Source organism: Nansenia antarctica, assembly GCF_963989245.1.
Source record: "Nansenia antarctica genome assembly, chromosome: 11".
NCBI lineage: Eukaryota > Metazoa > Chordata > Actinopteri > Argentiniformes > Microstomatidae > Nansenia > Nansenia antarctica.
The window spans coordinates 19090799-19105798 of record NC_137681.1 but is presented as its reverse complement, the minus strand read 5'-3'; the positions used below and the strand labels follow the sequence as shown (position 1 = coordinate 19105798).

General features: G+C 43.5%; 2 protein-coding genes across 2 annotated transcripts in view; one reads left to right on the top strand and one right to left on the bottom strand.

The window, feature by feature from the left end:
- LOC308167677 (double C2-like domain-containing protein alpha) overlaps positions 1-12372 on the bottom strand; it is a gene marked incomplete at both ends in the record, with an annotated part of 19055 nt that extends 6683 nt beyond the window's left edge. The window contains 7 exons of the mRNA XM_080542112.1: positions 187-392; positions 2073-2132; positions 3374-3500; positions 7686-7795; positions 11533-11607; positions 11777-11856; positions 12033-12372. Coding sequence (XP_080398238.1) covers positions 187-392; positions 2073-2132; positions 3374-3500; positions 7686-7795; positions 11533-11607; positions 11777-11856; positions 12033-12372 — 998 coding nt within the window. The remainder of the gene's footprint in view (positions 1-186; positions 393-2072; positions 2133-3373; positions 3501-7685; positions 7796-11532; positions 11608-11776; positions 11857-12032) is intronic.
- LOC308167956 (kinesin-like protein KIF22) overlaps positions 1-15000 on the top strand; it is a gene marked incomplete at both ends in the record, with an annotated part of 99922 nt that overhangs the window by 70365 nt on the left and 14557 nt on the right. The gene's annotated exons all lie outside the window — the stretch shown is intronic.

Here is a 15000-nt window from a genome sequence, read left to right as displayed (position 1 = left end):
ACCTCAGTTTGGAGAGCTATGTAGCCTTACCACTTGGCCCTACCCTACCCTATATGAAAACAAGAATTGGGACACCCCTATCCTACACGTGAACACACAAAACGGAGGGGTAGGGCTAAAATGGTGGGCCAAGGGATGAAATGGGATTGGGCATTCAGTCTAGGGGCAGAGGTCAGATGGACTCACGTTTTGACGTAGGGGTCAGAGAAGCCGTTGACATCCATAGCGGCCAGGTGAGCACAGCGCCGCACACCGACACACAGACCTCCACGCGCCCGCTCCTTCCCCTCCTTCCCTTCTGTCACAGCGCCATCACTGGCGGGAGGCAGGAACTGCAGACTCAGCAGCAGACGACCTCGTTCCTCCAGACTCCTTTGCTGCTCGCTCTCCCACTGGGGATGGGGGAGGACAGAGGTTTAGAGTTGTGTGTGTGCGTGTTTGTGTTTGTGTGTGTGTGTGTGTGTGTGTGTGTGTACCATCCATCACATATGACTATACTTGTGATGTAGCAGAGATGAGCACAGACTCAGAGTAAGTAGAGGATCATGTGATGGGGCTGGTACACCATACATTCCATACAAACCCAGAAGCTACAGATTCAGAGGCGCCACCGTGGCAACAGAGCATCATTTGATGGAACATTCCAATGTCAAAACGCCACTGGAATCAGAGGCCTGAGTTTGAACCTCAGCCCCGTACACGTGTGTTCACACACACACACACACACACGCACGGACACACGCGCATACACACACACACACGCACACACGCACACACGCGCGCACACACACACACACACACACACACACACACACACTAGGCTAGGGCACATTAACGTCAGGCCTCTGTGTTTCTGACAGACAAAATCACATCAGGAGCCTCTGACAGCCTGTAGCCTACCACAGCGGAAGAGAGGGAGGAGAGAGGAGGAGAGGGAGCAAGGAGAGAGAGAGAGTGATGAGACTGGGAGTGGGGGTGGTCATTTCACCTGTTACTCCTGCTTGGCCGAAAATACAGACTAGAGACAGAGGGAGAGGAAGAGAGGGATGAGAGAGAGAGAGAGAGAGAGCGAAAGAGAGAGAGAGAGAGAGAAGGAGCAGCAGTCTGTCAGAACACCTCAGGACAGCATCAGAGTGAACCATGACTGACTCCTGGCTGGCGGCTACTCTACGTTAGGCTAGGCTCCATATTATTTCGAGTGGAGCGGCCACGTAAGGCTAGGCTACATGCATGGATGTATTCTTAACTGAGTGGTTGGGAGCTGTTCTCTCCTCCTCCTTCCTCATAGCAATGCCACACAAACACCCTGTCAATGTTGATGTTGTTGTTGTTGATGTTGTTGTTGTAGTTGTTGCCCAGTCTAAGATATGATCATGTTTGTGAGCGTCCTGTGGTCTGTCCCCTGTTTCATCTCTCCATCTCTCTCTCCATCTCTCTATCTCTCTATCTTCCTCTCCATCTCTCATTATGTCTTATCTTTAGGCAAATAGTGGTGAAAAGAGAGATGATCGATATGTCACCACTCTCCCTCTCCCCCCCTCACTCTCCCTCTTCTCTCTCTCTCTCTCTCTCTCTCTCTCTCTCTCTCTCTCTCTCTCTCTCCTTCCCTTCAGAGGTTGATCAAGTTCTCTCTACAGCATTTGTCTCCATAGACAAAAAAAAAAGTAACAGACAGGCAGATAGGCAGATAGGCAGGCAGGCAGGCAGACAGGAAGACAGACAGACAGACAGACAGACAGGCAGACAGACAGTCAGGCAGACAGAGAGATGGACAGACGCGGCAGACAGACAGACAGACAGACGACAGACAGACAGTGAGACAGACAGGTGTACCTCTTTCAGATAGCAGGATATTCCTCAGGCAGACAGACAGACAGACAGACAGACAGACAGACAGGCAGACAGACAGACAGTCAGACAGACAGGTGTACCTCTTTCAGATAGCTGGATATTCCTCAGGCAGACAGACAGACAGACAGACAGGGCAGACAGACAGGCAGACAGACAGACAGGGCAGACAGACAGGCAGACAGACAGACAGACATGGCAGACAGACAGGCAGACAGGTGTACCTCTTTCAGGTAGCAGGATATTCCTCTCAGTGCTGCACTCATAGCGGTGGGGGAGGCAAGCTGGAGAGAGAGAGAGAGGGAGAGAAGGAGAGAGAGAGGGGGAGAGAGGGGGAGTGAGAGAGGGGAAGAGAGGGCAAGAGAGGGGGAGAGATGGGGATAGGGAGAGAGGGAGAGAGAGAGGGAGAGAGAACATTCTGACATTGCTGTTAACTGCAGGGTGAATATATACCCTTCCTCTCATCTCCCTGTTTTCTCTCCTTCTCATTCCTCCACCCCCCACTGACACACACTCCCTCCCCTCCTCCCTCCTCTCCATCTACCTTTCCTCCACTTCCACTTTCATCTCTCTAATCCCCCTCTCCTCCTCCTCTCCTCTCTGAAGTATATGTTTGTATTCTGAACGTCGAGGGTTCAGTTTGATCTCAAAGTCAAAGCTTGGGGATTTCAAATATTGACACAATTAATCTCCTCCCCCCCTCCCCCTCCTATCCCTCCCTCCACCCCTCCCCCTGCTGCAGACAGATGTACTTTCTGGTTGTGTTATGGTTGTGTTGTGGTTGTGTTTTGGTTGTGTTGTGGTTGTGTTTTGGTTGTGTTGTGGTTGTCTTGTGGTTGTGTTCTGGTAGTGTTGTGTTGTGGTTGTGTTGTGGTAGTGTTGTGGTTGTGTTGTGTTGTGGTAGTGTTGTGGTTGTGTTGTGGTTGTGTTGTGGTAGTGTTGTGGTAGTGGTAGTGTTGTGGTTGTGTTGTGGTACTGTTGTGGTTGTGTTGTAGTCGTGTTGTGGTAGTGTTGTGGTTGTGGTAGTGTTGTGGTCATGTTGTGGTTGTGTTGTGGTTGTGTTGTGTTGTGGTAGTGTTGTAGTAGTGTTGTGGTTGTGGTTGTGTTGTGTTGTGGTTGTGTTGTGGTAGTCTTGTGGTTGTGTTGTGGTTGTGTTGTGGTTGTGTTGTGGTAGCGTTGTGGTAGTGGTTGTGTTGTAGTTGCAGTTGTGTTGTGGTTGTGTTGTGGTAGTGTTGTGGTTGTGTTGTAGTTGTGTTGTGGTAGTGTTGTGGTTGTGGTAGTGTTGTGGTCATGTTGTGGTTGTGTTGTGGTCGTGTTATGGTTGTGTTGTGTTGTGGTTGTGTTGTGGTACTGTTGTTGTTGTGGTAGTGTTGTAGTAGTGTTGTGGTCGTGTTGTGGTTGGGTTGTGGTTGTGTTGTGGTACTGTTGTGGTCGTGTTGTGGTCATGTTGTGGTCGTGTTGTGGTTGTGTTGTGGTTGTCTTGAGGTACTGTTGTGGTAATGTTGTGGTTGTGTGGTGGTCCTACCGGGGGAGGGTGCTCCAGACAGATGTTGTAGTGTTTGGGGACGTCGGGCCGGACGCGGCGCAGCGCCACCCTCGACTCCCCGATGAACTCATTATGAGTCAACATGTCCTCATCACACACTGACACCCTGGGAGAGAGACAGAGACAGAAGGAGGGAGGGAGAGGGAGAGAGAGAGAGAGAGGGAGAGAGAAGAGAGAGAGAGAGAGAGAGAGAGAGAGAGAGAGAGAGAGAGAGAGAGAGGGAGGGAGAGATAGAGAGAGAGAGAGAGAGAGAGAGAGAGAGAGAGAGAGAGAGAGAGGGAGGGAGAGAGATAGAGAGAGAGAGAAAGACAGGTGACGTGGCGCTAACATGATGACAGACATGTGACGTTACTGACAGAGACGTCACCTAAATTCAACAACAATGTTTCTGTCTGGCTGACGTTGCTTTTCTCCTCCCTCTACAGTAGTGGTCACCAACCCGTCAATCGCGATCGACTGGTAGATCTTTGAGACTTTCCCTGTAGATCTTTGATTGATAAAAAAAAATAAAATAAAAAAAAAAATATTTTTATTTTTTATTTTTTTATAAATACACAAAGAGCCTATGTTTTGCACGCGCCTCTCTCTCTCTCTCTCTCTAGCAAACTGTTGTGTCGCAAATGCTGCATGAAAGTGACCAATCAGATAAGAGAATAGTACTGCTACGTGACTCGCAAAAAAAACATTTGTCAAAATGGTTTTCCAGGATTCTACAACAAAGGTGGATTTCTTCACTCTTTTGCACTTAAAGGAGAAAACGAGGGGTGTGGATATTTACAATGAGTTAAAAAAATATGTCGGTGAAAATGACATACCCATTCATAAACTAGTGGCGATTACTACTGACGGGGCTCCAGCAATGCGCGGTGCGCGCAATGGATTTATTGGACTGTGTCGTAATGACCCTGATTTTCCCTCCTTCGTCAATTATCACTGTGTGATCCATCAGCAGGCCTTGGCTGGTAAGGTGTTGGACTTTTCCCATGTAATGACACTGGTGGTGAAACTAGTCAACTCGATTCGAGCGAAAGCGCTTCAGCACCGCTTATTCAAAGCGTTATTGGACGAGCTCGACGCTGCTTACGGAGACCTGCTTCTCCATGCTGATGTGCGGTGGTTGAGTCGCGGCAAAGTGCTGCAGCGATTTGTCGACTTGCTGCCCGAGATCAAGACGTTCCTGTCGACAAGGCAAGTGGTAGTAAATATTTTCATAAGCAAAGGACTTAAATTGGTGTGGAAAGTCAGATCTTTACCTTTTCTTTTTACTGTTTCCCCCTGCTTTTATATTCATTCTATGCATGTATATGTTTTTATATATGTTTTTATTCACTTTATGTTCTTATTCCTGTTGTAAAGCACTTTGAGCTGCATTTCTTGTATGAAAGGTGCTATATAAATAAAGCTTTACTTACTTAGGCCTACTTACTTACAAGGAACGAGGAGCACAAGGAACTGGCAGACGATGCGTGGCTACTGGACCTGGGGTTCCTGACAGACATAACCGCAAAACTGAACGCACTCAACTACGAGCTGCAGGGAAAAGACCGACACCTTCCCCACATGATAAGCACAGTAAATGGGTTCAAGGCCAAGCTCGGTGTTTAGACCACACACACCTAAAGAATGGGAGGCTGACACACTTTCCCAACCTGGAGAAAATGGCACAGGCCTTGGAAGACAATGATGCTTTTCACCCTGAGCAGTACTGTGCTCCCCTGGACAAACTGGCAACAGAGTTCAATCGGCGTTTTGGTGAGTTAGATGTCATGGGAGATATTGCTGCATTTGTCTCAAACCCATTTGTGCCCATTGATATAGAGCAGGTAGCAGCCAAATTCCAGCAAGTATTTACTTTGCCAAGTGGAGTTGACATGGAGATGGTTGATTTACAAAATGACATAGAGATGAAAGCCAGGTCAAGGGACAGTGACTTTTGGGGACTTGTCAGCAGAGAGAAGTTTCCTCTTCTCACTGCATGTGCACTAAGAGTGAATGCCTACTTTGGATCCAAATATCTCTGTGAAATGTCATTTTCACAGATGAAAATAATCAAATCAAAGTACAGGAGCCGCCTTACTGACAGACACCCCACAGACTGTCTCAGACTGGCAGTCAGTAGCTATGAGCCAAACTACAAAGCACTTGTAGACAGTATCCAGTCACAACCATCACACTGACTTGAGTGAGTAACATGACTGTTTCGATGTGAAAAGTGATGCTGCATAAGATGACTGCACTTAGCACTGACTGAGAAAGTACACATTACAGTTCTACTTTATAAAATGCTAATTGTAAATATGTTTGTCAATGTTAATAAGTAAGAATAATAATTAAGTCAGTCAAGTGTCAAAATGTCAAGAATGTCAGCTAACGTTACTATGAACAAAATTATTTTATCATACATTCCTCCATTCCATCATTCCATGCCTTTATTTTGTTGTGTTGTAATGAAATGACATAATCAAACTTTGAATTGAATTTCAGTTATGTACAATTCTTAAAGCAAGACAGCTGCCTGATATGCTTGATACAGTCTTTTTTTTTTGTTGTTGTTGCATCAATTTTAATGTTGGACCAATGCATTGCATCTAATTAAAATACAGGCAAATAAACGTCATTAAGTTTAAAGTACTATCTTGGCTGTCTTTTTCTCTCAACGCTTCAATAGGTAGATCTTGCCTTCACCAAGGCCGAGGTCAGGGATCTTGGGCTTAAAAAGGTTGGTGACCACTGCTCTACAGGAACCTCCTCCACTTCCTTACCAAACCTGACCAACCTATGTTGTTATAATGTTGTTACCTGACAGACATAACCAACCTATGTTGTTATAATGTTGTTACCTGACAGACATAACCAACCTATGTTGTTATAATGTTGTTACCTGACAGACATAACCAACCTATGTTGTTATAATGTTGTTACCTGACAGACATAACCAACCTATGTTGTTATAATGTTGTTACCTGACAGACATAACTAACCTATGTTGCCATCAGGAGAACGGTATCTGCTCTGAACACCGTCCACACTGACGCTGCAGCTCCGCTCTACACACGAGGACCCTGTCACCACCATCATGTCTGTTTACACGAGGACCCTGTCACCACCATCATGTCTGTCACCACCATCATGTCTGTTCACATGTTACATGTGCGTGTGTAGATCGTCTGCTGGAATGTGATATTGTGTCTTTTATGCCCCAGAGTGGGACAATAACGTTTTTTTAATCTATATCTATCGTTCCACCAAGCCGCTCTGTGAAGCAGGCCTCCATATCACACACACATACACACACACACACACACACACACACATACACACACACACACACACACACACACACACAGAGCGACACACTTATAGAAAGTTGTATTACAGTAGAACACTTAGCAGCTTTGTTTCACCTCTGGAGGGCGTCAATGAAATAACCCCCCCCCCCCCCCCCGGATGACTGGTCTGACCCCAATCTGACAGCACAGCTGGGAGAGGGAGGGAGGGAGGGAGGGTGGAGGACGGAGGGAGGGGGACGGAGGGAGGGGGGAGGGAGGAAGGGAGGTTCACGCCTTAGAGTTCATGGTGTTGACCAAAAATGTATGCTACTCTTCTATCAGTCTGTCTTAGAGAGTCTCATCAGATACGGCAATACATCTTGGTTTGGTAACCTATCTGTACGTCCAAACTGGTCCGACTGATACAGACTGCATGGAAGATCATAGGGGTGAAAGACCACTCATCCCTGCAGTCTATTTTTGAACAGGCTACTCTCAGACAGGCTAATAGAATTCTCATGAATCCCTCCCATGTCCTACATGCAGAGTATGAACTGCTGCCCTCTGGGAGGAGGTTCAGAGTCCCCCGCTCTAGATTAAATAGATTTAAAAATTATTTTATTCCCGTTTCTGTTAAACTTCTTAACTGCTCCAGATGAATGTGAACATATCTTGCTTATCGTTTTATTTCCACTCTTGTTTTAATCAGGGCTGCCTTCTGTTTGTGTGTTAACATTCTGTATTGTCTGTTGCTCTTTGTTGGCTGCTGTGGGGTGTAAGCCCAATACACATTTCCCAGTGATGGGACAATAAAGTGACTTTTGACTTTTTTGACTTGAGGGAGGGGGATGGAGGGAGGGATGGATGGAGGGAGGGATGGAGGGATGGAGGGAGGGAGGGGGAGAGGGAGGGAGGGAAGAAAGGAGGGGGGGGAGGGAGGGGGGAGGGAGGAAGGGAGGGTGAGGGAGGGAGGGAGGGAGGGAGGGAGAAAGAGAGAGAGAGAGCAGAAGTGAGGTATGAACCTGAGTGTCTTCCTGTACAGTTCATCCTCTGTGATGCCCAGGTAGGTGAGGGTCTCGTTCCACACAGGGTTCAGCGTGTTCCTCACCACACTGGTCTTCAACTTGTTGGCCTGGTGGAGGGAGGGAGGGAGGGAGGGAGGGTAGGGAGGGAGGGAGGGAGGGGAACTATCTTTATTAAACTATACACTCACCGGCCACTTCATCTTTCTTAAACTATTTAGCAATGATAGACGAACTATCTCTATTAATCTAGATATTTAGTAATGATAGAGGAACTATCTTTATTAAACTATATATTTAGTAATGATAGAGGTACTATCTTTATTAAACTATATATTTAGTAATGATAGAGGAACTATCTTTATTAAACTATATATTTAGTAATGATAGAGGAACTATCTTTATTAAACTATATATTTAGTAATGATAGAGGAACTATCTTTATTAAACTATATATTTAGTAATGATAGAGGAACTATCTCTATCAATCTAGATATTTAGCAATGATAGAGGAACTATCTTTATTAATCTAGATATTTAGCAATGATAGAGGAACTATCTCTATCAATCGAGATATTTAGCAATGGTAGAGGAACTATCTTTATTAAACTATATATTTAGTAATGATAGAGGAACTATCTTTATTAAACTATATATTTAGTAATGATAGAGGAACTATCTTTATTAAACTATATATTTAGTAAGGATAGAGGAACTATCTTTATTAAACTATATATATTTAGTGATGATAGAGGAACTATCTTTATTAAACTATAAATGTAGTAATGATGGAGGAACTATCTTTATTAAACTATATATTTAGTAATGATAGAGGAACTATCTTTATTAAACTATATATGTAGTAATGATAGAGGAACTATCTTTATTAAACTATATAGTATTTAGTAATGATAGAGGAACTATCTTTATTAAACTATATATTTAGTAATGATAGAGGAACTATCTTTATTAAACTATATATTTAGTAATGATAGAGGAACTATCTTTATTAAACTATATAGTATTTAGTAATGATAGAGGAACTATCTTTATTAAACTATATAGTATTTAGTAATGATAGAGGAACCATCAATCATGTGTGACTCCCCAGGGTAGGGAGGGAGGGAAGGGAGGGGAACTATCTTTATTAAACTATACACTCACCGGCCACTTCATCTTTATTAAACTATTTAGCAATGATAGACGAACTATCTCTATTAATCTAGATATTTAGTAATGATAGAGGAACTATCTTTATTAAACTATATATTTAGTAATGATAGAGGAACTATCTTTATTAAATTATATATTTAGTAATGATAGAGGAACTATCTTTATTAAACGATATATTTAGTAATGATAGAGGAACTATCTTTATTAAACTATATATTTAGTAATGATAGAGGAACTATCTCTATCAATCTAGATATTTAGCAATGATAGAGGAACTATCTTTATTAATCTAGATATTTAGCAATGGTAGAGGAACTATCTTTATTAAACTATACATGTATTTAGTAATGATAGAGGAACTATCTTTATTAAACTATATAGTTAGTAATGATAGAGGAACTATCTTTATTAAACTATATATTTAGTGATGATAGAGGAACTATCTTTATTAAACTATATATTTAGTAATGATAGAGGAACTATCTTTATTAAACTATATAGTATTTAGTAATGATAGAGGAACCATCAATCATGTGTGACTCCCCAGTTAGCAGTGTGGAGTCATTCTGATTCCTGGGGACAATAACCTCACAGGACCTCAGGTGGGAGGAGAACATCACCTCCACCATCAGGAAGACCCAGCAGAGGATGTTCTTCCTGCGGCAGCTGAAGAAATTCAATATGCCGCAGAAAGTGATGGTGGAGTTCTACACGTCCATCATCGAGTCCATCCTCTGCTCATTGATCACCGTCTGGTTCGCTGCCTCCACTGCCAAGGACAGAGGCAGACTACAGCGGATTAGTCGGTCAGCCAAGAAGGTCATCGGCTGCAACCTGCCATCTGTCCTGGACCTGTTCCACTCCAGGACCAGTAAGAGAGCAGGAAAGATCTTCGCTGATCCTCCTTACAGTGTAATTTATATTAGTTTTACATTTATTCTAATTTACAGCCTACATAATTGTTCTATTGCTCTTTTTGCCATTATCTTTTAAAATTATGTTTTTTGTCCTATGAACCTCACCAAGTCAATTTCCTGTATATGCAAATATACTTGGCAATAAAAATATTTCGTAATGATAGAGGAACTATCTTTATTAAATTATATATTTAGTAATGATAGAGGTACAATCTTTTTTAAACTATATATTTAGTAATGATAGAGGAACTATCTTTATTAAACTACATATTTAGTAATGATAGAGGAACTATCTTTATTAAACTATAGATTTAGTAATGATAGAGGAACTATCTTTGATCACCAACAACATTGTTGTTAAAAGTGATAGTGTTACGATGTTCCTCAGTAATGATGATGATGATGATGATGATGATGATGATGATGATGTTGGTGGTGGTGAGATGATGGTGATGATGATGATGATGATGATGATGTGTTAAGTCTGGGCACTCTACTGAGACTGCTCTCCTTGCTATCACGGAGGGCCTCTATTCTGCTCAAGCTTCATCCCTTAATTTTAGTTTAATTAATTTTGCCATTTAGCAGACGCTTTTAATCCAAAGCGATTTACAATTACGATCCCTCTCCTCTGTTCTCATTCTTCTGGACCTGTCTGCTGTATTAGACACAGTAAATCCTGTCACACTTCTCTCCACCCTCTCAGAACTGGGCATCTCTGGCTCTGCACTCTCCTGGTTTGCATCACACCTGGCCGAGTGCTCCTACCAGGTGACGTGGAGAGGGTCGCTGTCCTCCCCAGGGCTCCGTCCTAGGGCCCTTACTGTTCTCCCTTTATACCAAATCTCTTGGCTCTGTCATTTCTGAACATGGTTTCTCCTACCACTGCTACGCAGAGGACACTCAACTCTTTCTCTCTTTCCCCTCCTCTGACTCACAGGTGGCGACACGTGTCTCTGCATGTCTTGCAGACATTTCTGCTTGGATGTCAGCCCACCACCTAAAGCTCAACTCCCTACTTGCAAGCAATGGTCAGCCCCCAAATCCCTGCCCGTTCACACCACTCTTCCACCTTGGCTGGCTGCCTGGCACTGCCACCTCTATGTGGATGCCGCAGTCCTGCTACTCGGCCATGACTTTTCACCATCCTGGCGCCCCGCTGGTGACTTATCACTACTTATCTTCCACTGTAGAAGGAAGACCCGTCTGATGACTGATGGACGACTTACTTACTTAGACAAATGTATTTGTTGCAAGTCGCTTTGGATAAAGGTGTCTGCTAAATGCCAAAAATGTAACGTAATGTAATGTAAAAATAATGATGATGGTGATGATAAATATGATGGCAATGAAGATGGTGAGGATGATGATGATGATGGTGATGATGATGATGATGATGATGAAGAAGATGATGATGATGATGATGATAGTGATGATGATGGTGATGATGATGATGATGATGGTGATGATGATGATGATGTTGATAATGATGGTGATGATGGTGATGATGATGATAGTGATGATGATGCTGATGATGATGGTGATGCTGATAATGGTGATGATGAAGGTGATGATGCTGATAATGGTGATGGTGATGATGATGGTGATGATGATGATGATGGAGATGATGATGATGATGATGATGGTGATGATGATGGTGATGATGATGATGATGATGTTGATGATGATGATGATGATGGTGATGATGGTGATGATGATGATGATGATGATGATGATGGTGATGATGGTGTGTGTACCTTGCAGGCTCCAGGGAGCAGGTGCAGCTTGACGTAGGGATCAGCAAGACCATTAAAATCCATCGGCTTCAGGCCCTGAGAGAGAGAGGGAGGGGGGGGGGGGGTGAGTGTGTGTGTGTGTGTGTGTGTGTGTGTGTGTGTTGGGGGGTACCTTGGCCTTCACGATGGTGCAGTGTGTGTGTGTGTGTGTGTGTGTGTGTGTGTGTGTGTGTGTGTGTGTGTGTGTGTGTGTGTTGGGGAGTACCTTGGCCTTCAGGATGGTGCAATGTAAGGAGCTGGTGGCTCTTTCATACAGCAAATCAAACTCCAGAGTCCCCAAGGAAGCTGGAAAACACACACACACACACACACGTTTAGTTATAATGACGTCTATACGTTGTTCTATAGTTGATTCACTCTGACAAATGTACTTATTGAAAGTGTCTTTGAACAAGCGTCTAAATTACAAAAATGTTCAAATGTTAACACATACACCTCATAAATATTGTGTGTGTGTGTACTTGTGTCATCACTGTCACAGCTGTCGATCTCTATAGACGTGTCCATGCTGCTCATCGCTGACAGCGTGCCCCCGCCCCCTGTTGCTCCCGGCAACAATGGAGACAGCAGGCCGCCGCCCCCACCGCCCACCGTGACCCCTCCCCCTCCAGGGCTGAGGGTGGAGCCTGAGGGAAACCCTGGTGCAGGATTGGCCGGGAGTGGCTCTGAGAAGGAGGAGGAGGGTGATAGGCGGGGGAAGTAGGCGGAGATTGTCCTGATTGGGCGGATGGGGCCGGGACAGACGTTGATGGCCATGTGTTCCTGGATGGAGACGGTCAGCTTCCCCTTCCTCACCGTCATAGGGCTGGGGGCGAGGTCAGAGGTTACAATAATAATAATAATAATAATAATAATAATAATAATTGTGTTAATTAATTGTTCAATTTATTTTCCGTTTTATGATGATGTTTCTGACAGTGGAAATGGGTAGTTTGAAACGTTGCGAGAGTTTTTTGTAGCCTTCTCCTTGATGGTGGAATAACTGTTTGGACAACTGTTTAGAGGAACCAATGGTTTTTAACACCAGACACAACAGCCACCACAGTCTGATACTTTAGAAGGCATGGAGTTACTTCAGAATATATAGTTCAACCCTGGAATTATATTCACCTGACTCATTGAAACCATAACAAATAATTCACCTTGGTCTGGGCCTTAGTAATCATCTTCTCAAAAGGTAACAAAGAATTATCCAAAAGGGTTCCCAAACTTTTGCACAGGGCCCTTTTCCCTTTTTATCATTTAAAAACTCTGAAACGCAGAATGGTGTCATCTTTAACTTGCCGCATAACACTGGCTTGTATTGTGCTACACAATATCGCTGTCCATCCCAGAGTCCCCCTCTCTGACATCGATGATCCCCCAGAGCCCCTTGCACCTGCTGATGATCTAGGCCCACCTATGGATTTCCCTCTAAATGAGAGACTGAGTGGTGGTGCAATGTGAGATGCTATTGTCCGCAATTACTTTTGAAAGGTGATGACAGATGATGGACTTTTTTTTTGTTGAAGATATTTTTTCTTTAATCTAAATTACATTTGTGATTGACAATCTTTGTTGTGATACTTTTATGAGCATAAACATGTATGTCATCAACATTTGGTTGAAAACTAAATAGGCCACCACAAACGTGACCAACGACAGACCGCTATTAAAGAAACCCAACCTCGACGCCGATGCACTGAAAAACTACAGACCGATATCGAACCTCACATTCATTAGTAAGATACTTGAGAAGGAAGTTTCACTACAAATAAACTCCTTTCTGAAAGAAAATAATGTCATGGAGGAATTTCAATCAGGTTTTAGAACATATCACAGCACCGAAACTGCTCTTACTAAAATAGTGAGTGATCTCAGACTAAACTCTGATGCTAATAAGGTCTCAATTCTCGTCCTATTAGATCTAAGTGCAGCGTTCGATACGATCGACCATGATATCCTAATCAATCGTCTCGAAGAGTTAGTTGGTCTTTCTGGCAGCGTGTTAAATTGGTTCAGAACATACATTACAGGGAGAAAGTTCTATGTCAAGCTTGGAGATCATGTGTCTGAGAAATATGACAGCGATTTCGGAGTCGCACAAGGGAGCTGCCTTGGTCCACTACTATTCTCACTATACATGTTACCACTCGGGGACATCATTAGAGAGCACAACGTATGTTTCCACAGCTATGCCGATGACACGCAACTGTACATTTCTGCTGAACCAAATGATACTTCAGCTATAGACTCTATTACGAACTGTCTTCTAGCAATAAATAAATGGATGAGCAATAACTTCTTGAAGCTAAACGAGGACAAAACTGAAGTCCTACTGATCGGCCCTAAAGCAAAGAGGGATATACTGCTTAATAATCTAGGGAAACTGACATCATTGATTAAACCTGAGGTTACAAGTCTAGGTGTTATTTTCGACTCAGACCTAAGCTTCAAGTCCCATATTAACAAGGTGACGAAAACATCATTCTTTCACCTTAGAAACATTGCTAAAGTAAGACCACTTATAAACCAAAAAGATGCTGAAAAACTAATTCATGCCTTTGTCTCAAGCCGGCTCGATTACTGTAACACACTTTTTACTGGCCTTCCTAAAAAAACGACTGCAAGACTTCAGCTCATTCAAAACTCTGCAGCTCGACTTCTAACTAGAACCAAGAGGAGAGAACACATAACTCCGGTCCTAGCTACTCTGCACTGGCTGCCAGTAACATGTAGGGTTGATTTTAAGGTCCTCCTCCTTATATACAAAGCCCTTAATGGGCGAGGCCCAAAGTACATTGCTAATTCCCTTGCCAATTATGCACCCTCAAGAACACTAAGATCATCTAGCGCAGGTTTATTAGAGTTTCCCAGCAACAGTCAGAAGAAGATCGGGAGCGCAGCCTTTGCCAACTATGCCCCAAAGCTTTGGAACACATTACCTTTAGAGATCAGGGAAGCCAGCTCAGTAAATATTTTTAAAAGAAAGCTAAAAACGCACTTCTTCAATATAGCCTTCAACTAGCTTATCTGCACCTGCCCACTGCTCATTTGCCAGCTACTGCACTTTAAATGTTTTATCTATTTATTTCTTATATTTCTACACAGTAATGCACATGGTCTTTAACTCCACAGACTGTGGGGGGATAACATTGGTACCACAAAGCCAAGTTGGGCTACAGATCCAGTTGACTGGGATTTTGCGCTGCTGTGTCTAGAGACAGACGACAGTTAGGCTACAAATCCAGTTGGTTAAAATACTGTGATCTGACACTGCCGGATCGATGAGAAAGAGGTGATTGTACGTTGTCAGAAGGTTTGAGTAAGTGTAAAAGAAAGAAACTGCAATGTTGATACTGGATTTTTGGTGCAAGGTCAGCCATGTTTGAACTTGAAAGCCAGTGAGAAGTACAGAAAGACTGTGTAAGGTAGGGAAATGAGAGGGAT